The 22,621-nt window shown below is 49.5% G+C and overlaps 1 protein-coding gene and 1 long non-coding RNA gene across 3 annotated transcripts; one reads left to right on the forward strand and one right to left on the reverse strand.

Moving 5' to 3' along the window:
* Nucleotides 1–2,954: 2,954 nt before the first annotated feature.
* On the reverse strand, nucleotides 2,955–13,204 carry LOC128074956 (uncharacterized). 2 transcript variants are annotated; one of them, XR_008203533.1, is made up of 3 exons: nucleotides 12,170–13,204; nucleotides 6,131–6,390; nucleotides 2,955–3,514 (listed from the first exon to the last, which is right to left on the reverse strand). It is a non-coding gene; the product is annotated as an uncharacterized LOC128074956 (long non-coding RNA). The 2 variants fall into 2 exon arrangements; XR_008203532.1 differs by lacking the exon at nucleotides 2,955–3,514 and having other exon boundaries at nucleotides 5,869–6,390.
* A 526-nt stretch (nucleotides 13,205–13,730) lies between these two features.
* ENDOD1 (endonuclease domain containing 1) lies at nucleotides 13,731–22,323 on the forward strand. The gene is made up of 2 exons (XM_052671335.1): nucleotides 13,731–14,166; nucleotides 19,237–22,323. The coding sequence occupies exons 1-2, from the start codon at nucleotides 13,846–13,848 to the stop codon at nucleotides 20,365–20,367; spliced, it is 1,452 nt and encodes a 483-aa protein (XP_052527295.1). The 5' UTR covers nucleotides 13,731–13,845; the 3' UTR covers nucleotides 20,368–22,323.
* Nucleotides 22,324–22,621: the final 298 nt, after the last annotated feature.

Below are 22,621 nucleotides of genomic sequence, written 5' to 3' on the forward strand. Positions count from 1 at the left end.
GCGTCTTTCTCATCCTTTCTGTGAGCTCCAGCCACCTCCCCCATGTAGACAAGCCACTGTCAGGGCCTCTGTCACAAATGAGTGAGAACTGAGGGGTAGGAACGAGTCCAGGCCACGAGCTGGAGGGAGGAGCAGGGCCCTCCAGTCCTTGTGTCAGCAGCGTCACCTGGGCCTGTCTCCCAGCTAGCAGCTCCCCACAGCTGATGCCCTTAACTTGGGGTATGTTCATTGCTGTCTGTAAAAAAGCCACCGTGTGAGAGCACATCACCCAGAGTTGAAATGCAGTGTCTCTTGTGTTTGCTGTTGCTTTCAGCTTATCAGACTTCGGTGATTCATGCAATGTCAAACTTTGATGCATCTCCAAAGGAAACTTCTTCCTGGGCAGCCCCTCACACAGCATGCGACTTTGAAAAGAGCCCACGAGAGGTCTCCAAAGATGCTACTACACAAGGAGCCCCAGCACCTAATGGCAGAGCACACCCTTTGGAGCCTTCACAGAAAGCCCTTGGAAGAAGTGGGCCCTGCTGTACAGAGAAATAGTGTCACCTCCTTGAATTCCTGTGAGGAATTCATCAGTGTCAGGCTGCAGACTGAATCACAGCAACCTGAAATCACAGGATCACAGAATGACCAGGATTGAAAGGAACTCAAGGATCATGAATCTCTAACTCCCCAGCCACAAGCAGGGCCACCATCCTCCCCATTTAATACTAGTCCAAGCTGCCTAGGGCCCCATCCAATCTGGCCTTGAGCACCTTGAGGGATGGGGCATCCACAGCCTCTCTGGGCAGCTGTTCCAGCACCTCACCACTGTTTTAGTAAAGAACTTCCCCCTGACATCCAACCTAAATCTTCCCTCCCTCAACTTAAAACCATTTCCCCTTGTCCTGCTGTCATCTACCCTTTCACAGAGTTGTCTTCCCTCCTGTTTTAGGCTCCCTTTAGGTACTGAAAGGCTTCAGTGAGGTCACCCTGCAGCCTTCTTTTCTCCAGGCTGAACAAGCCCAGCTCCCTCAGCCTGTCTTCATAGGGGAGGTGCTCCAGCCCCCTGATCGTCTTTATAGCCCTCCTCTGGACCCTCTCCAACAGCTCCCTGTCTTTCTTGTACTGGGGGCCCCAGATCTGGACCCAGTACTGCAGATGGAGCCTCACAAGGGCAGAGTAGAGAAGGACAATCACCTCCCTGTCCCTACCGGCCACCCCTCTCCTGATGGAGCCCAGCTTTCCAAGCTGAATCAGCGCATCCACCTCTGATGGTGGGTGTTATTTGTATATGCATTAATATCTACCTTTGAGCCTTAAATCAGAAGTAGCTCTTACACTAATTTGACTGCTCTGATCTTTGAATAAAGGAAAGCTGTGGTGTCTTTGGTCAGAATTGTTCCCTGCAACCCTGAGGTGTTCCCTCCCAGTTTGTGAGTATAGATGTGAGGTAAAAACAGCTATGGGCACATTCTGTGGACAAAGTCTTCCTTAGTAGATGTGGGTGCTGAAGAAGAGATTCTGGAGGAGTTGAGGTGCCTGAGTCTGGACTCCATAAAAATCCCACCTCAGTCTTGCTACAGTGGAACTGAACCTTCACAGGTCCACAACTTTTGATCTTAAAGGTCTCTAATAATTAATTAATTTCTTTATTGATAATCATTAAATCATTAATGAAAGCTTCCTGCTCACTGAGCTGGGGAATATATCTCATTTCTGTTGGGCTTCAGCGTGAGCAGGATGCTAAGCTTCTTAGATCTGAACTAACCCCAAACATGTTCAAGACTGGCCCAAACTCTGTATGTTTACAGAATCATAGAATGGCTGTGGTTGACAGGGACATCTGGGCCCATCTGGTCCAACTCCTGCTCAAGCAGGGACCCCCAGAGCAGGTCCTGAGCAACCTGGCATGGCTTTCTTCTTTTTCTGCACTGGTGAAGGTCCTCCCTTGGCAGCCCCTCTGCCTTCTCTTGGTCTTCTGGGATGAGGAGCATGGGCCTGCCTGAACTGTTGTGCAGCACGGCCCTGCCTTGGGGTTTCACTGCACAGAGAGAGGGATGGGGCCTTGGGAGAGCTCCCTCATAGCTTCTCTTGGAAAGAATGAAAGATTCATTCATGAGAGCATGTATGGAGAAGGCAACACCAATAAAATTCAGTGGTATAGCCACTTGTCTGTAAGTGGGAATTTCTGCATTCCAGGCCCTGTTTTCATGATCGTGAACCATCAGATAAGGTTTAAAAAAAAAAAAAAAAAGCAATGACAAAATCCCAGGTCTTTTACCTTCCTATGCTTGCTCTGATCAGACCAGTCCATGACCAAAGACTGCTGTCTTCCTGAGCCTTGTACCTCTTTGCACCAATTATTTCCCCATGGACACACCCTTGGCTATTCCTCTGCTGAGCAATTTGGCTGTGGCGACTCTTAGGGAGAGATTCTGAATTGCACGGGTAACATGAAAAGCAGGAAAATTCACTGCTTCCCTTAATGATTTCCTGAAGTGATTAATTATCCTCACAGTTCAAAATGGCTGTTTGTTTACTTTTAATTTCAGATCATTTGTCTTTCTTCTCAACCTTGGGTATCTGCTGTGCACAATGTGAAAAGCCCATTTTCCCACCAGGTGTTTACACTTTGTAAGCTAGTCCTGTAACTACCTTTGCATGAGGCAAGCAGACTGGCCACTTCTAGTCCTTTCCTTCTTCCCACCAGTTATTTGCTCTTTCTTCCTCTCCTTCTAACTTATCATCATAAGTATGAGAACTCTTTCGACATCAACCCCAATGAGGTGAGCTGGAGATCTAAGATCCCTTTCCCCCCCAGCTTTCTACGCAGCTGTTTATATACCCAAGAATCAGACTGGTTTTCTTCCCCACACCACTGCTCTGGGCACTGCAATGCAGATGCAAGTCTTGCTGATTCTTAAATTCTTTCCAGGGCTGTTGCTTTCCTGGTTAAAAAAAGTCATGCAGTCTTTGATCCTAGATGAATTGACATCTTTACTTGTGTTAAATGCATCTGGCTTGAAAAAAAAACCACCCTTGTGGTATCACTGCCATGGTCTCTTAGTCACCTTCCCAAATTCTTGATGGTACCTGTTAATGTTTTTACTGCAATGCTGTATTTATTTGTAGATCACCAGTGCAAATGCAGAATACAGAGACCACCACGTTACTTCCTCTGGGCGCTGACACACACACCAAGGGGTGCAGCTCCTACAGCAAAGTGCCTGTTTTGCCATCATCATGAACCACCAATCAAACATGTCATGAATTCTCCATTTGTTACATTTACAGGGCCTCTTTATGACCAAACTCAAACTCCTGCTGAAGAACAGCAGCTCCCCAGAATCCGTGGGCTTCTGTTCTCTGCAGCTTTCCTGTATCCAGAGGCATTTTAAAGTTTCATACCAAGAGACCAATATTCTCTGGTTATCTCAGTGCTCCAGGATGCTGGGACTTTTGCAAATATGTATGGATCTTAAATGTTGGTCCTTCTGTGAGATTACCAAAGGACTGCAGAATGCATCACTTCCTAAAAGAGAACAAAAGCATTTGCATAAACCTTGTGCCTGTTTGGAGACTTATTAATATTTTTCTCATCTGCTTCTTGGCCTTTGACATTATGAAGATTTCTTGCGTTTCTAATGGACTTCAAAAAGCCCCTCCTTGTCTTGCCAAAGCAGGGATTTATCCCCCTCTTTCCTGTGTCATATTTTTGTTCTTTAAAGCTTCTTATGTGTACTTTTTGCCATCTCTTCCTCATTTCTTCCATTTTTAACATTACTTGTAGATTTAATTGTTGCTTTCCACTGTTTGTTTGTTTTTTTCTTTTTTTTTTTTTCAGGGTGGGAACTTAAACAAGGGAACTTCCTTCTCTGAATCCTTGGCTCTTGCACTGTAGGCTCTGAGATCACCTTCTGCCCACCCTCAGGTACAGCAACACTGCATGTGATCTGTGCTTTTAAAGCCATGTGGGACCGTGAGCAGTACACCAGCATGTCCTCGACCTGAGCAGAGGTTTGTGCCCAAACGGAAATGTCTGAGCTGGAATTTTCCCCTTGCCACCCTTCCTTAAGAACCTGTGTCTTGCCATTCAGGACGTGGCTTGCATGGCCACAGCACATTTCCTTCCCTGGGACATGTGTTCTTTCAAGGACTGAGCCTCCCACTGCCCTGGTGATGTTGCAGGGAACTGTCAGCAGTGGCAGCCCAGCGCAGGAATGCTCAGCATCCAAACAGCAGCCTTAAAAGAAGTTGGTGGGAAGTCTCTGTTTCCTTGATTGGGAAAAGAACAGAGGTCTGGCTGGGCTGTGATTCAGCTGGTGAGCCAGCATGGCGCTGTTTTCCGATGAAGGCATCTCCAAGGGCTTGCTCACCATCATGCCCTCTGTGCTGCTGTGGGGCCATAAAACTCTTGTACTGCTATGAAACCCTTGTGCTGCTGCTTTTCTGTGTGCTTACAGAATCATCCCAGCTCTCAGACTCCTCCCATCTGCCTCTCACCCCACTGATTCTTTGGCTGTTTGCCTCTGTGCTCAATCACAGCCCCTGTACTACTGTCTGTCTTTGCTTCATGAAGTAAGCGTGATCTGACAATGGCTTTGCAATGAGGAAGAGACTTTATAATGATTCTCAACAGAGAAAAATCCAGGAGTCAGCAAGAATTCCCTGCAAGAAAAGGCACAGGCGAGAACATGAACTAGGCCCTTCCTAAGCTTTCAGGAGAGGCCCACAGAGGAGCATGCCATCCCCCTGCAGCCCACAGGCACCACATGAAGCACGTCTCCATGTGCAGCCATAAAGGAGCCCACTGTGCAGCAGTGGATGAGGCCTTGAGGAGGCACAGCCCATGGATACCCCTGCAGGAGCAGTCCAGGCTAGAGCTGCAGCCCATGGAGAAGAGCCCACAGTGGGGCAGGAGGGCTGGGGGAGCTGCTGCCCGTGGGGCTGTGCTGGAGCAGTTCCCCACCCACAAGGTGATGTCAGCCCAAAGGCACTCAGCAAGGGAGGGAGGAGGGTGCTGGGGGCATGGGTGGCACTGAAGAGCACACAGCTCTGCTGCTCTCTATCTTGGGCACACGCTCGTTCCTGTGGGGGAATTCTTGTTTCTGCAGAATCAAATAATTTCTTTGAGCTTGGACAAAGCAATTAATTTTAGCCCTGTGATATTTATATGCAGATGAGCTGCTGGGCGATACCTCTCTCAATAGCTGCATCCAGCGTTAGGCAAAAATACCTCACTGTGTGAATTACTAGCCAAACAGCTCTGCTAAGGACTAAGCTAATTTTATCCTTTTCTCAGCTGGCTGACAATGACTCAGTCCCTGCTTGTCTGGGAGGACTTTCAGTATCTGGATGCCCAGACACCCAAATGAGCATTGTATCGCCCATCCAGGAGGCAAGGGCCTGCTGCCCACACACTGCTGTGGACTCTCTTGGGGTTTTTTCACTGTTTGTGTAGATATGGAACAAAGAATACCAGTGAAACACCCCACAAGCAGCTTATCAGGCAGAATGGAGAAGGGCTGCATGGGGCATCAGCCACCTGTCCCAGTGTTTGACCATCCTTATGGTACAAAATGTTTCCTAATGTCCAATCTGAGCCACCCCTGGCTCAGCTCTGTGCCATTCCTGTCCTGCCACCAGTTCCCAGCAGCAGAGTCCAGCACCTCTGTCTGCTTCCCCTGCTCAGGGAGCTGCACGGAGCCTCCTCTTCTCCAGACCAGACAAGTTCAGTTGGATGAGACTCTTCTGGATTTAAAATTTCTGTTACTGGAAGATTCAAGGTGCAGCTAAGTATTTTTTGTAAATGGGGCTGCAAGGAACAGAGCAGCCAGCATGAAAGCATGGACTCTCCTAGTTTATAGTGAGTCTCTGAACCAGGAATGCGAGGAAGAGTTTATAAGAAGAGCAAACAGCCATGCATCATCCTGACCCATTTAAAACCTGGCTGAGTTTCTTTTCCAGCAGCATTTCAGTAGTGCAGCCCTCAAGCTCACTGAAAACAAGGTAAGCCATAGGATCAGTTCCCACGTCCTCCAAAGATGCCATATTAATTTATGACAATTTAATAACTAAGAGGATTCCAACTGCTGTCAACCAACAGCAATCCCTCTTAACCTGCAACAGCCCACCTTTAGCTACTGACCCTGCACTCTGCAACGTGTTTGTTCAGTCTGGAGGCAGTGCAGAGTCAGGAGCAGTCTCAAACACCCGCATTGTTCCTTTTGGGTGTGGGCAGAAATCAGTTCACTCGGAGTCAAGTGAAAACAAAGAACAACAGCTTGGAAAACAATGCGCTCTTGATGTAGAAGTGAAGAGATGCCAGGTTGATTCTTCCTTTTTTCTTTGTTCCAATTCACATTATTTCAGGTCTGAGACCTCTGGGGAGCCTTTGCTTATGGAGGCCTGCAATAAGCAGAAGAAAAAGAAACTTGTATTTCCTCCCAGCACAGCAACTAGCTTGGGAACCGTGCAAAAGTTAACCCCCGCTCCCCAGGTCCTGCGCTGTTCCTTCTTTATAAAAAGCTGGATAAAGCACCAAAGGCTTTTTCTCTGAGACCTGTAGGTACAATATCCCATAAAACAGCAGGGTGTGGTTTGATTTCCTGTGTTACGAAGCCCAGAGAGCTTTTATAGAATAACAGAATCACTGAATCACCAAATTCTAAAATGTTTTGGATTGAAAGGGACCGTAGTGATCATCCAGTCCCAGCCCTCCTGCCATGAGCAAGGACCCCTTCCACTGGACCAGGCTGACCACAGCTCCATCCTGCCTGGCCCTGAGCACTGCCAGGGATGGCTCACCCACAGCTTCTCTGGGCAGCCTGTGCCAGCATATAACCACCACCACTGCAAAAAAAAATCTTTCTAATGTATAACCCAAATCTACCCCATTTGATTTAAAGCCATTTCACATTGTTCTATCCCTGTACTCCCTGATGATGGGCCCCTCCCCATCTTGCCTGCAGGCTCCTTTAGGTACTGTCACACCACAATGAGGTCTCCTTGGTGTCTCTTCTCTGTGCTGAACAAGCCCAGCTGCCTCAGCCTGTCTTCTGTACTCCAACTCTCTGAGCACCTTCATGGCCCTCTGGACCTGATCCAACAGCTCCACATCCTTCCTGTGCTGGGGGCTCCAGGCCTGAGCATAGTGCTGCAGGGATGTGCTCATGAGGGTGCTTCCATTTGTATTTTTACCATAAGAACCGCGACATCTATCTGAGCTGGACTTGACACTGAGCTTTGTATGGATGGTTGGCTCAGGGTTTGCAGTGGCCAGCTGCCCCAGGCAGAGCTGAGCACAGTGCTGTGGGAGCTGGAGGTGCCCCAGCAGGGCGTTGTGCAGGCATTCTGCACGTTTGCCTCTCCTTGGCGAGATGCTGCCTGCTTCCGTGTCACCGCTGCTGAGTAGTAGCAACTGAAACTGAGCTTAGCGTTCCCCTCCCTTTCCTGCTCTCCCTGGCCCACTGCCTGAAATGAGCACAGTACAAGCAGCCCATCTCACTTCTGTGCTGCAGCTCACATGCAAAAGCTCACACGAAGCACCTTGATCTTACTGCTCTCACTCATTACTGCATTAGCATGCACTTAGCAACTCTGTCCTGCCGTGCTCGAGGATGGCTCAGTGATGTCCCATGCAGTGGTGCTGCACTGCTGGGTGCAGAGGATCAGGTGTGCATACAGGGCTTCTGTCCTCCAGGGTGCTGCACAGAGGACCTGGAGAGCATCATGTCGTGGTACAGAGGCTGATGCTTAATGGGACTGCAGTGGTCCCTGCTGAGCCATGAGTATGTCCTTACTGCACATTTAATAGAGAATTTAAGTACTTTAATGATATGAACAGGAGGCTTCATGCACAGCCCAACAGCACGAGAAATTGCTCAGAGCAGTACGACCGTGACTGGAGCACTAGAGTGGAGAAGGACGGTTGGCCCCAACTCCTGCTTGCCTACTGAAGGAGGAAGGACTAAAACCTTGGCCTCCTGGCTGCTGATGCTGAAGTTAAGAGAGTAGGAACAGGCTTGCACTGACTGCCTGCATTAAGGAAAGGATTCATGGCTGCACAAGATGAGGACAAGCAAAGTTTTCATGCCCTTTGCAAAGCATGACAAACGTACACAGCCACAAACATGTTAATACACCTCCAAAGAAAGTCAAAACAGGCAGTGTAAATAATCAGTAACAGTTCTGTAGCAAATCCCAGAACAGAGGCTGCAAAATCCTTTTCTTCTTTTAAGATAAATTAAAATCACAGCTCTGCCAGGTTTGCTCTCCAGAGACCTGGAGTTTTGCATTTCTATTTTAACCTGTGTTCTCAAACAGCCACTCATTTATTTAAAGCACTAATTTAAGACTAGAATTTCCTTCCTCACTGTGGTCAGTTATTGTGCCCAGAAGCATTGCTGCCTTTGTTTTCTAGAGGAAGATCCCCACTGCACACATGCTGCCGTGCACACACAGATGGCTGAAGGCCTGTGCTCAGGGCAGTGACACGATCCCAGGAATGGTGGCTCTGCTCTTCGTGTCTGAATCCATCCCAAGGCAGTGCTGCCCAAGAGTAGCACAGCCAGAAGTACAGTGTGGAAAATGTGATGTTAACATATGCCTGCAGCAGCCTCGAGGTGCATTGCAGCAACGAGACATGGAGAAAAGCCTCCTCGCTCCTCCTCCCACTCCTCAGTGCCAAATACTGCTGGAGACGATCAGCCCTGGGTGCGGCTGCTGTCTGCCTCCTGATTACAGCTGGGCCCCCCCAGCAGGTTTAGCTTTCTGAAAGATCATGGCTTTCTCATTCCCTCTTCAGAGATGATGCAAGTGCAACAAGCCTGTGCCTCTCATTGTGGTCCCACCCGTGGGTTTTCTGCCAGCGCAGCCTGTAAGGAGCCGTCTCACACCTGGCTTCCACACAGCACAGCCTCAGCACTGGCTGAGCCACACCGCGCTTGTGAAAAGATCGAATGCTGGCAATGAGGAAAAGTAAGTAGTAGCACCTAGAAGAACAGCATGCGAGTGGCTTTCTTGTCCCAAACAAATTTAAGATGTGAAAGAACTGCTGTGGCTGTGCAAACTGACTGTCACACAAATTATCATCTCTTTTAATCTTGGTTTAAAAAATTGTATTGTTGAGCTTTCGGCACATCTTTAAATTACTCATTTCTGTAGTTAAAATTCACGCTATTAAAAATGTTGCCATGTACTTTCAAAATCTAAATCTATCCAACTTACCATAGAATCATAGAATGGCCAGGGTTGGAAAGGACCTCAAGGATCATCAAACTCCAACCCTGCTGCTGCAAGTAGGGCTGCCAACCTCCCCATTTAATACCAGACCAGGCTGCCCAGGGCCCCATCCAACCTGGCCTTGAACATCTCCAGGGATGGGGCATCCACAACCTCTCTGGGCAGTCTGTTCCAGCACCTCACCACTCTCATAGTAAAGAACTTCACCCTGACATCCAACCTAAGCCTTCCCTCCTTCAACTTAAAACCATTTCCCCTAGTCTTGATATTATCTACCTTGTTGATTCCCCTCCTGCTTATAGGCTGCCTTTAGTTACTGAAAGTCTGCAGTGAGGTCACCCCACAGCCTTCTCTCCTCTAGGACTTGGGCTGTCAAACACTGGAGATTTGTTGTGCTAGTCTCTAACAGCCTGGAGTTTGTCCAGATCCATAGAATTATCCAGGTTGGAAAAGACCTTCAAGTTCACCAAGTCCAGCCATCAAAGTGACCTACTGAGTCCCACCACAAAACCACGTCATTTAGCATCACATCTACATAGCTCTCAAATACCTCCAGGGATGGCGACTCCAGCACGGGCAGCCCATTCCAATGTTTGACCACCCTATTTGTGAATAAATTCTTCCCAATATCCACTCTAAACCTTCTTTGCTGCTACTTGAGGCTATTTCCTTGCATCACTGTCACTTCTCAACTGAAAAAAGAGACCAATACCCACCTTACTGTAGCCTCCTTCCATGCAATTGGAAGGAGCAAGTAAGGAGGTTGGCCTACTTTTCTCCAAACTAAACAATCCCAAATTTCTCAGTCACTCCTCTTGCCTTATTTTCTAGTTCCTTCAATTAATAGAGATTTCTTGAGTCTGAAGAATAACGATGAAGTGCTGAAGGATGTGGACTCAGGATTTTATCGCTTTTATTTGTTATACGTGCAAGTCTGCATCCCTGATACCCTGACCTTGAGATGTCTGGTGGTCTTTCATAGAATCATGGAAGGTTGGAAAAGACCTTTAAGATCACCTAGACCAGCCATCAGCCCACCCCCACCATGCCCACTGCCCATGTTCCTCTGTCATAGCTCCATGGTTCTTGACTGCACCACCTCCGTGGTCAGCCTGTGCCACTGCCTCCCACTCTTTTGAGAAGAAATATTTCCTGATATCCAACCTGCACCTCCCTTGGTGCAGCTTGAGGCCATTACTCTCGCTGGTGCTCCCTGTGCTGTGAGAATCATGGCAAGAGGAGGGCAGTGAAGCAGCACTGTTGGTGATGCTGACCAGCGTGAGGGATGCCATGGGGAAGGTGTGAAGATGTCTGTGTGAGCATCTAACAAGCAGGCAGCAGAGAGTGGCACAAAGACCTGGTTTAAGGTGGGAATCAAAATTGCAACAGTGCCTTGCTTCTCCAAATAGATGATCATCTTCTTTCTACCCCTCTTCCTCCCATCCTTGGATCTCTTCGTTTTAACACAGAAACTGTTTCAGATTTTATTTTCTCCCTAGCTCAGCACTGGGCTCCTTTCCCAGACCACGCTTTTGAGTTAATTTTAGCAAGAAAATCCATCCCCATGAGACAAGGAAGAGGCAGATGTGCTCTCTGACATGCAGTGGCGTGTCTGCTGGGACTGCCGCGCTCCGAGCCAAATCTTTGACAGTGGTGTCTCCACTGAATCACTTTCTTCTTCCTTTTTGTTCCCAATAGAATGGGACAGTCACATGCAGTCTGGCAGCCCACCCAGAGCTCATAGCTGGAGACAAGAGATCTGCCCTGGAGAAATACTTGGAGTCAAGTATGTTTGGGAAGTCTAGGCTAGCAGGGTCAGGCATGTGAGGAGAAAAGAGTTATTTGCAGCAAACTCAGTGTCAACCATGTGAACAGAGAGACCGGGCTGGAGGCACAGTGTGGGAAAGTGGGCAGACAAGCCAGTGGCCTCCTGTTGTTACAGGGCTGAATACTGCCATGTTTTCCAGGATTGTTTGGTCTTTGTGCTTGAGACTCTCAGGAAGAGGAGGTCAGTGAAGATGGATGAAAGCCTCCTTTCTGTCTCCTCATCTTCATGTTGTTCTCCTCATTTTCTTTTCACAGAAAACAGCTTTCCTCAGCTCTCTCCCATCTGTTCATTTGACCACTCCCATTCTCCCCTCTGGGTTTCTTCACATCTATTTCTACCCATTTCCCTTCTTAAGCTTTCCTTAGTATCTCATCAACTAATTTTTGCTCAATCTCCTTCTCTTCCTCCAGGTCAACATCATTTTCTAGAGCCTCTTTTCTTGTCCTTTCTCCAAAATTTGTCACAAATCACTTCTCCCCACTTTCTCTCTGGTATGCCTTGCAAATTCAGCATGCATGCAATCTGTGCTGTGCAGCGTCTCCTCTCCTCCCATGCACCTTTACCTGCTGCTGATACATCACCTTTCTCTTGTCCCTTTGCCCAGAAATGTAGTGGATGCCCATCCCTGGAGATACTTAATGTCAGGATGGATGGGGCTCTGAGCACCTGATCTAGCTGTAGGTGTCCCTGTTCATCGCAGGGGAGATGGCCTTTAAGGGTCCCTTCCAACTCAAATGATTCTATGGTACTATGAGCATCTGTCTCTCTTACCTTCCATGGGCTCCCTCTTCTCCATCACATCAAGCACAATTGCTTGCCTTCAGTGCCAGCCTCACCGGGTTTATGGCAGTATCATCATCCCTTGGTCCATGCTGGTGCCCATATTGGTAGTCAGCATGGAACAGGAGATCCTGAGCACTCTTCATAGAATCATGGAATCATAGAATCGTAGAATCGTAGAATGGCCTGGGATGGAAGGGACCTCAAGGATCATCAAGCTCCAGCCCCCCAATCACATGAGGGCTGCCAACCTCCATATCTAATACTAGACCAGGCTGCCCAGCGCCCCATCCTATCTGGCCTTGAACACTCTTCAGAATCCCTAGTGCTACTTACATGCTGGTACATGCAGCAGAAAATAGGCAGGCATAGAGCAGCCTCACAGCCCGGAAAGACAGTTCCCCAAAAGCATATAAGAGACCCTTGAGACTGGAAAGAATGCTGATGCATCACACTGAGGCTGAGGTGCCCTTGGAGGCAGGACATCCCTGTTTCCTGGCAGAAGGATCCCTCTGCTCAGCATGCTGCTGGTTGTTGTGCCCATCTTGAGGCATCCCAACCTGCTTTCACACTGGGTTGGGACCATGCCCAGCTTGGTATAATGCAGATCAGTCAGAGTGGGATGCTTAGAAGCACTGCATTGCCTTGCTTTCCCTGTAGAACATGGCTCAGAACATGGGGAAAGTATTTCCTTCTGTTGCCCAAATAATTGCCAGCCTGGGATCTGATGAACACCAAACAGCTCAAGTTAGCTTCAGCGTTCAATTTCCCAGTAGCCTTTTTTACACCCAGGGGAATGAAATGTTGAACCTGTCTTTTGGAGCTGCTGTGCTCTGGCTGGGCCACGCACGTGTTTCCATTCCCATCATCTTTCTGCACATGACTAATTCTTTCTGCTAGGGCTGAGTGACCAGGCCACTGCCTGGAAACCAAACAAGCTACTGGCTGCATTTCCTGCCGTTCCCCAGCCTGTCCAGCCTGCCTCTGTCTCCCCGAGCTGATAACATCACATGAAAAGGCACTGACGTATTTCTTTGCTATGCTGCTTCAGGAATCCACCCCCGAGTGCAGAAATGAGTCTCAGAGCCCAGGCTATTTGTAGCACTTTTACAGGCTCCTTCCCTGACATCCGTCCCACGGCTCTGCTCGCAATACAAGCTGTGTGTCATGTAGCCTCTTGCAGAGCAGCTGAGAATTGGTGGCACTTGGGGACTCCTGCTTGGAAGTCGCTGTAGCAATGCGACAGCTTTGTATGACAGTGTCCTTTATGGCACCTTGGCTTTTTTAAGTTGTGGGAGTGAGTTATTGGCAGTATATCTGGTCGTACGCACTTTCTAGGGTGGGGAAAGGCAGGTTTTCTTGATCTTGAGATACTCCGTAGTCTCTCCACTCCACTGCTGTGAAAACATTAACTTTCCCAGTTTGCACAGTCATTCTTTAACCCAGCAGTAGCTGCTGTAGGCTCACAGGCAGGTAACAGCCGATCATAAACTCGAGGAGTGGCTTCAGTCCTTGCATTATCTTTCTTTTTTGCCAGCTCTACGTTTGGCCAAGCATGGCACGGAGCTACTCTCCCCACAGAGCGTGTTCCCAGCCTCGCTGACACCGCGCTGCCTCCTCCTTCTCTCCGTTCCTCGCTGTCCCTCGGCCAGGCTGGTTGCTGCGGACAGCAGCTCGCCCTTTCTTCTGGGCTCCGAACCTGACTTTGCGGCATCCCCCCCGGCAGCCCCAGGAACAGTTCTGGCTGCGTCAGCCAAAATTCCTCCCGGGGACTGTGCTGCAATGCAGACACCACACCCCGCTGCTACATACGGCACAGCCGAGGGCTTCCCTCCTCCTCCTCCTCCTCCCAGTCAGCCGCGATGATTTCGGCTTGCCCGGCGTTCCAGCGGGCGTGAGCGCGGCACCGCCCGTGGCCGCCGCCGGCAGCAGCGCCCGCTGCCCGCAGGGACCGCCGCCCGCCGGCCTTCGCCTCTCTCCGCACCGCCAGACCTGCGCCGTACCCAGCCCGGATGGCCGGCCCGGGGGAGCGGACCGTGAAGATGTCAGCGCTGTGTCTGCTCTGCTTGTCGCTTTTCCCGAGCTTTTCCCTGGGCAGAGTCGTCGGCAAGGACGAAGCCGGCTTTGCCGAGTGTAACGTGTTCTTCCCCGGCCGAGTCCCACCGGAAGGATTCACCGAGCCTTTCCACGTGAAAATCTGTCAGCAGTACAACGGGGAGCCGCGCTTTGCAACCCTCTACAGCACCAAGGACAAAATCCCTCTTTATTCCGCATTCAAGTACACGGGGGCAGCCCGAAGCGAGGCGGACGAGAGCTGGCTGCTGGAGCCGCAGGTAGGTCCGCTTCGCCGGCGGTGGGGCTGCTCCCAGCCACGGAGCCCCACGGATGCTCGTGAACCCCCGGCAGATGCCGAGCTTAGATTTTCTGTGCTTGAAAGTGAATGGATAAAAGCTCGTCGGGAGAGCCGGGTGCGAGGGCGGAGTGGGGGAGAGGAGAGCCCTCCCTGCCCCAGCTGCCCTTTTGCCTTTGCGTGCCGGAGCAGAGCCTGGAGTTTCTTTCCCCGCGCTGCGCGGGGACACAACTGGCGCGGGGGGGTCGGCTGCTCTGACACTTGCAGCTCCTGAGGCAGACGTGCAGCCTGCTGAGCCTCGGTTTGGCTCACCCACCTGCTCGGGCAGGCCTGGAGGCTTTCCAGCAGCGGCTTCCCTTCTTTTCCAGCCCTCTTGCTTCGACCGCCTCACGCGCACCCTGCTCCCCAGGCTCTGTGCTTGCTGCCTCAGAAATCTGCTCAGCCCCAGAAGCCATCGGCTGGCTCTGCCTCAAGTTGCTGTGGCCTCCCACCTTGTGTAGCCCATGGGAGGCAGTGGCTGCGTTCTGGGGTGATGCCAGATGGTGACAGCATCAAATTGCTGAGAGCTTTGAGGACTTTTCTTCTATGGAGTTGCTGCCATTAGTGCTAAGCAGGAAAAATCATACAATTGTTTGGGTTGGAAGGGACCCTTAAAGGCCATCCAGTCCAACTCCTCTGCAGTGAACAGGGACACCTACAGCTGGATCAGGTGCTCAGAAAAAATATAATCCCCTGGACTCTTTTGCTTCCTTCTCTACTCCTTTGGCTGCTGTTTTCTGAGCTGTTTGTTTGCCTGCTTCCTTCTTTTTCAACTACAAAGCCTCCCAACTGACATGATGATGCACATTCAAAGGGATGCTCCGTGTACAGCCATGCTTGACTGGTGGTCAGGATGTGGGGCTCCAGGCAAAAGAAGCATCACAAGTTTTAGCTTGGAGAAGAGAAGGTTGCAGGAAGACCTCCTTGTGGCCTTCCAGTACTTGAAAGGAGTTTACAAGCAGGAAGGGAACCAACCTTTTACATGGTCTGATAGTGCCAGAACAAGGGGGAATGGCCTTAAGCTAAAAGAAGGGAAATTTAAGTTAGATGTTAAAAAGAATTTTTAACTTGGAGGGTGGTGAGGCACTGGCACAGCTGCCCACAGAGGTGGTGGGTCCCCATCACTGGAGGTACTCAAGGCCAGATTGGATGGGCCCTGGGCAGCCTGAGCTGGTGGGGAGCAACCAGCCCATGGCAGAAGGTTGGAATGAGGTGAGCTTTGAGTGTCCTCCCATTTTATGATTTTATGAAAGTGAAAGGCTTCCTAAACAAGATGTGCTTTTGTACCACAGTGAAGGAGTCAGCTAAAGAAAGGTCCCAGTCTGGCCATCACGGAGGAAACTGTGCTACAGCAGGTGGCATTATGAAGGGAAAGAGGACAGAGATTGTCTCTCTCCTGCTTACCATAATCCCCCACCCAAAGTTTTGATGAGCAGGATGTAGTGGATGTAGTGGATGTAGTGCCCATTGCTCACTCAATGCTGAAGCCTTTATGGGGCTGCAGAGGCAGGTGGGATGAAGGCTAGAGCAAGACTATTGGTGGTGGGACAGGGCACTGGTGCTCTTTCTGGCCTAGAAGGATCATGCCTTCTCTGGGCAGCAAGGCTGCAGTCCAGATTGATGCAAGAGGAGAAAGTGGAGAAGAGATTTCTCGTCTGTCACTCACGTTCCTCGTGTTGGGCTAAGTCAAATGGTGAAGAAAGGTCTCCACAACACCTGCTCTGCAGTAAGGCCCTAAGGATTACATTGGCTGACACTGAGATGGCCAGGTACCAACAGGCCCAACTGCACAGTGCTATGTGCTTTTTTATGTGTGAATGCACACCCACATGGAGATAGACGAAGCAGGAGGAAAATTGCTATAAAAATTCTCTCTGCGCTCTGATGAGTGACTCAAGGTTGTCACATGCTTTTTTTTGGTAATAGATCAGGATATAAGTTGTGAGGGCTCTGTCTCACACCCTGTATGCGTACCTCCTCAGGAATGTGTGTACCAGATACAAATGTAATACTGAGGCAGTTATCAGATGAGAAGTAAGAGGAATGTCAAGACAACCCACAGATGATTGGCAGCTGGAAGCAGTGAATTACTCTAGCAACCAGGACTGTTAAAAAATGAGAGGGCAGGAGGATTATCAGGATACTGATGGGATGCCTTGAGACTTGGGTCCCCAAACCTGCTCTGTTGATGACTTCTTTTAGGACAGGAGGCAATAGCTGTGCCAGGGGAGGTTCAGGTTGGATATCAGGAAAAATTTCTTATCAGAAAGAGTGGTGAGGCAGTGGCACAGGCTGCCCAGGGAGGTGGTGCAGTCAGCATCCCTGGGGGTGTTCAGAAGCTGTGGAGATGTGGCACTGAGGGACATGGTCAGTGGGCATAGTGGGGGTGGGTTGACAGTTGGGTTAGGGGAGCTCAGAGATCCTTTCCAACTTAATGATTCTGTGATTCTTAGGTTTAAGAGTAAGCCACTTTGCTCTAAAAGCCTATAGTTTGGTCTGAATCTTGACTTGGGAGAAATGAAGAACACTGGAGGTGCTTCTTCTCTTCTAGTCCAGGATAGGCTGGGTAAATGTCCTGGTGTTTTCATCTGGTGACTTCCATCAGCCAGAGAACCAAGGCAAGATTTGTATCACAGCTACGTCTGACCTGCTGTTCTTGTCAGCCTTGGTCATTAGGAGAAACGTGCTTCTGGAGCCACTTTGAGCTTCCTGTAGCAGAGACCATGAGAGAGCATGAGGTTCACTCCCTTCTGTAGAATGGCCACCCCCACTTCATGAAGCACGTATTGCATTGATAGTGCTTGGGCTCTAATCCAAACAGGTGTCTGGATGCATAATTTTATTTTTAAATCCTCGCAGGGTCAAGTTGTTTACCTGTCTGCTGGGGCCTTGCCCCAAGCTATTGCAGGGTATTTTGGCAGGTGGATTCACGCTTGGCCCATGGATGCAGATGTGCTCTTGCTGCAACACAAACCAAAGACTGTGGGAATCAGAAGGCAGCTTGTGTGCAGGTTAGATACAGTGCTAGAGACAGCTTGCCTTTGGAGCTGGATTACAAGAGGCATGAAAAGCTCAGTAATAGTGAGTATGATATGAGTTATTATAAGCACTCACTGATGTCAGAGTCTTACGCATGCACAGCACACAGCCATATTTTTTATGTTCTTTCTTAATTGCATACAAACAATCCCAATGGTATGTGCAAAGCCCTGGAGCTGAACAGCAAAGCAAGCACATATTTGCTTGATAGGCACCTCCAGGTATGCATGCATCAGCTCATAACCAGAGAAATTCAAGTCTATGCCCATGCAGCTGGGGAATCTGTGCAAGGAAACAGCTGCACAATCTCAGGTCTGTATGCCTTTGAAGTACAGCACCTCAGTCTCCCTTCACCATTTTTCTTATTCTGTCAAGAAGGCTGTAGGTGCCTGAGCAAAAAAAAAAAGCCCAAACAAACGAACAAACAAAAACCGCTGAGATTTGTGCATCTGCACGTAGAAATTGTTCCAGTCCCGAAGCAAAAAGCCTTCAAGACGAAGCAAGATCCCTCCTAGCAGGCAGCCGGGGGTAGTGCAGCCCTCGGAAATGGTTCATGTTGGCACTGTATCCAGCCTTGCTGCAGAGACAGCCCTGAGGCCAGGCTGCAGGGACTTGGCTGCTGCGAGAAGCAACCAGACCTCGATTCGTGCAGTGAGGATGATGGATAGCTGCATACACCGAGCACAGAGCATAGAGGAGGGGATGCAAGGAGCTGCGGCTCTGAGAGGGTGCCAGGGACCCTGAGAGGGTTTCAAGGACATAGATGGTAGGCATGTGTCCAAGCACACTCCAGGAGATCCCAGGCATCAGGGAGGGTGACTGGGGGGTTGATTCAGGGCAGAATATGAACTGTTTGCTGTGTACATCTCCAAAACGTGTTATACAGTGCAGTAAACAGCCTAGAGGCCAGGAGCAAAGAGAGCAGATGTAATGGGGTCAGTGCAGTGCTGGGATAAGAAACAGATTTCAGGAGGCAGCGACTGCCAGAGGCTGCCTGTCACCACAGAGTTCCTACCAACGTTCTTGCCCTCTAATCTGGGGAAGAAAAGAGCAATTTGGCGCACCCCCCTGGAGAGGCTGCAGTGTCAAGAGGAGTGTCTAAGGAGCAGGGACAGCTGCAGTCACCTGAGAAAGCCCTGAACACACCATGGTGCCCCAGTGCTCCAGCTCCTGCTGTGTATGAGCTCCTTGCATAACTCTGTGCAAGGTGCTGGGAGGGGTTCTTACTGCCTCTGGCTCCACGCGGTGGCAAGGGCAGACACAAGCTCATAGCACAGATTCCATTGAGGACTTGAGGACCTGTGATGACAAAGTCTCCTCACCCACAGGACTCTGGGAGGTCATTAAAGATCAGGTTCAGACTGCTAATGACAAGCCCTTAGCTCAGAAAAATGTCCGTGTTAAAGGCAGTGAAATTCAGGTCATCTGCCGTGGTGTCCAACTTACTCAGTTAGTGGAGACAGGTAAATGCCTACCTTAGGCATCCTACAGATCATGCCTTTCATTCTTCATTGCTTGGATTTGACTACAGATGAGACAGCAAATGCTTAAAAGGACTGGAAGTGCCTTCACCATAGGGGGTGAGAACATAGACTTAAATCAGTCCTTCTATTAAAAATCCCTTCTAGGTTTTCCCCTAGGAATACCAAAAATCCCTTCTAGAAAATAAACACCAGTTTGAAGCTTAATGGAGGATGGCTGGTGAGCAGCTGGAGGCCGTGCTGTGCTGCAGGCAGGACTGGAGAGTTGCAGTCAGCACTGGCAGTCTGAACTGACATGTTTAGCAGGACAGCAAAGGCAGTGCACACCCCTCTGAAACCATTGCCACAAGGACAGTAAGGAAGGATGCAGGATGAGATCCATGGCACAGGGTGTAGTAGCAGTCCTCATGGAAAACGTACTTCAAAACCTATTTTACACATTGCTTTGCAGGAAGGTGAATTGCATGCACTAACTCTTCTTTCTGCTATTTCAGATAGATGATCCAGAGAATGACCAGCGTGAGATGGTGATTGAAGCTGATGTTGTTGGCTCTTTGGCCAACCTTGGTGCAAATCAAGCTCTGACCTCAGACTATGTGGGCTCTGGTTATGAACGAGGGCTGCTGAACCCTAGCTTGCTCAACAAGGAAGACTTCCAAATGGCCACCTATACACTGACAAATGCTGTGCCTCTGCACCCCTCTCTGAGCAAAACCTGGCACAGTGACATCAAGAGGGTGGTGGAGCAAGCTCTGATCCCTCATTGTTCCAAGAAGGACCAGCTGTATCTCCTTGCAGGAGCGATTCCTTCCAGTGTCCGAGTTAAAGGCAAGGTGTCTGTGCCAGAGATCCTCTGGCTGGCAGCGTGCTGTGATGCTCCACAGGGATGGTCTTTAGGACTGGTGAAAAAAGTCAGTGATGAAAGCAGTTTAGTAGACCTCACAGTGGGAGAGCTGGAGAAGCAGCTCCTAGCAGGGCTTGACTTGTTCAAGGGCAACTGTGGAGAAGACAATGAAAGCAGTGAGAAAATGGAAGCAATACTGCAAGCTGTCAGTCAGATCCGATCTGGAGAGCAAGTAGGAACAAATGACAAGGAGGCCAAAGACAGTGGCTTGGTGGGGAAAATAGTTGGCATAATTGCTACCCCATTCATCAAACTTCTAGAACTCCTCATCTACCTGCTTGTGGAGCTGGTGAAATTTATGTTTTATTTTCTGTGGCTTGTTATCAAGCGAGTTGGCAGTACTCTTCTGGATGGAGTCTACAGCATGTGGAACGGGACTGTGTCCTACCTTAAAGCCATCAGCATGGTGCTCATAAGCATCCCCTGTGATGTGGGGAGGGTCATCACCAATATCTTCTTGGGCTTTCTGGGAATTATTCAAGATGTGGCAGTCATCGCCTATAGGATTCTACGCATCCCTGTGGGGTTTGTCCTTCACCTCGCTTCTTTCCCCTACTACTCCATCTGTGCCATTCCCTCTGTTGTCAAAGACATGGCCGCTGGGATCGGTGGCACCTTCTCGCTGGCCATTGATGCCACAGCCTCCATCCTGCATGGCTTTTATTATGTGGCTTGTCACATAGCCAAGCGGTTTGTCCCTAAGGGCTCCTCTGCTGACTGATAGGAGTGGAAATCAAGGCTGCAAATACAAAAAGTGAATGAGGAGTGGGGAAATGCTTTAAGATATGTGGCCAAATGCTGTTGATTTTGTTCTGGTATTTATTGTAAGTGACATTAATAATATGGGGAGTAACAGGGAGGGCCAAGGTAACTTCGCGAGGGGACATCACCATTGCAACTCAAGCTCTATCCGTTTCAAAGTGTTTGGATTTTATCAGTGCAGGTCACAGACTTCCTGTGATTTGCAGACATCAAGCTGCTTCCTCTGGGAGATGCTCTCTAAATGTGGTACAAGGTTGTTTCTTTCCCACTGAGACAACACTGAGACCTGTGCACTGGCAGTGATCTCTGCAGAAGCACATCCCTCGTGGTGCGGAGGTGGTGGTCTGGGGAAGGACTTCAGTTTCTGAACGAGAAAAGGTGGGCAGAGTGCAAGGGTTAGGGGCAAGATGGGGAGCAGGAAGGGAATGGGTCCAAGTCGTGCTGCTGGTTGCGCTGCTGACTGCGCTGGAGTCCTGCCAGCAGAGCCTGGGAAGGAATTTGGCTGGGTGTGTTTCACAGCTCTCCGGACCAGCTGCCAACTCCTTCCCTTCACCAAACCAAGCACACTTTCCCCAAACTATTCCCTGGTGACCAGTCAAGATCTCAACCCCAAATTCCTTGCTCTGGCTGGTGGGCTCCAAAGCCCAGTACAGCCATGTGGACGGTGCTTTTGGCCTTGAATCAGCCTGCGTGTCAGTGACCAGCCTGCCCTGCCTCTGCTCAGAGCGGTGGTTCATCTAACACACAGGTGATCCTTTGTGCCAGAGATCTCTGCTGGATTGTGCCCAGGCTGGGGATTGGTACTGTCCCGGTTATCCTTCTTAGGCCTATTGTGAAAGTGCAGCTCGAGTGGCAGGGGGGTTGAAATTGGATGATCTTTGAGATCCTTTTCAACCCAGGCCATTCTGTAATTCTATCATTCTAAAATGATCCTCGTGTGTTTTCCTGGGTCGGTGGCAGCACTGATGTACTTACAAGGGGGGCAGGGGGAACACATGACAGGGGAAGAGCAAGGGAGCACTGTGGATAATTTCACTTCTTTCACAGATTTTATGTCTTAATAGACCTTGCCTGGAGAACAGGTGGAGGTGAAGGAGGCCTGGGGCACAGTATGCATTCTGCTAAAATCTCTGTCCAGTGACTCATTTATGAGCAGTGTTCATGCCAGAAGGGCACCTGTCCCCTCCTCTGCACTCCCTGTCCTCACTGCTCCTGTTTCTTCAGCCCTTATTCCCATGGATGTGACTTTGTGGGAACAAGAGAAGAGGGAAGGTCTAATCATGCAAAATCAGCAACATTTTGACCAATCCCTCCTTTGTGCTGAAGCTGTCAGTGCAGCGGTGGGCACCGGTATGAATGCCCCAGGGTACCTTCAGGGGGCACACGTGGTGGCACCGATGTCCAAATGCAGCTCCAGCTGCCCCCCACATGCCTCTCTTGTGCCTTAAACATGGCCTTATCTCTAACTTGCTCTCATATCCCAGTGCACTGTGGAGTTGGTGTCACCACATCTCCATCACTACTGTCACCCAGAGAGGTTGAGGCCAGCCCACGGGCACGTCTCCATGCTGCAGCCCCCTGGTTGCAGAGCAGCCAGTTCTTTCCATCCAGGAGACTGCAGCAGTGTTGGATTTGGGCAGATGTGGAGCCATACTATTAAAGTTGTCTGAACACGCTGGGATTCCAACATGAAGGACCCTGACCAGCACAGGTCATTTTTCTTCTCTGCTGCATGTTTGAGCAGGCAGTGGGAAATCTGCCTGAAACACCCAGTAATTGTTACAGAACAAGCAACATCCTGCTGCAGAGTATTGTTTCAGATTATTCTTATCTGGGCATGATTTATGGCTTGAGAGCTTTACTGTGTCCTTGGAGATGTATGGCTTTAACAAAATAAAAGTTACTTTTGCAAAGAGGGACAGCTATCACATTTCTGTCTCAACTGCAAATAAGATAACACAGCCCAGAGAGCTCTGGTTAATCGAGAAAGTAACAGCAGCATAGTTGTTCTTCTTTTATGGCTTGACATCTGATATTAATGGTTCTTTTGTGCTTTTAAAACACCTTTTCATTATCAAAGTACATTAAAAAGAATTAATTCATTAAGCTATAGAATATGTAAGTTAGAGCTGGGGGTTGCAGGCAACGTGTTTAGCTCTGCGTGTGCCTAAAGAGTTCCCTGCCAAGACAGGCTGGTCTGTGGTGGGAAGGGA

The sequence above is a fragment of the Tympanuchus pallidicinctus genome, unplaced genomic scaffold (genome assembly GCF_026119805.1).
Source record: "Tympanuchus pallidicinctus isolate F22 unplaced genomic scaffold, pur_lepc_1.0 scaffold11, whole genome shotgun sequence".
Classification (NCBI taxonomy): domain Eukaryota; kingdom Metazoa; phylum Chordata; class Aves; order Galliformes; family Phasianidae; genus Tympanuchus; species Tympanuchus pallidicinctus.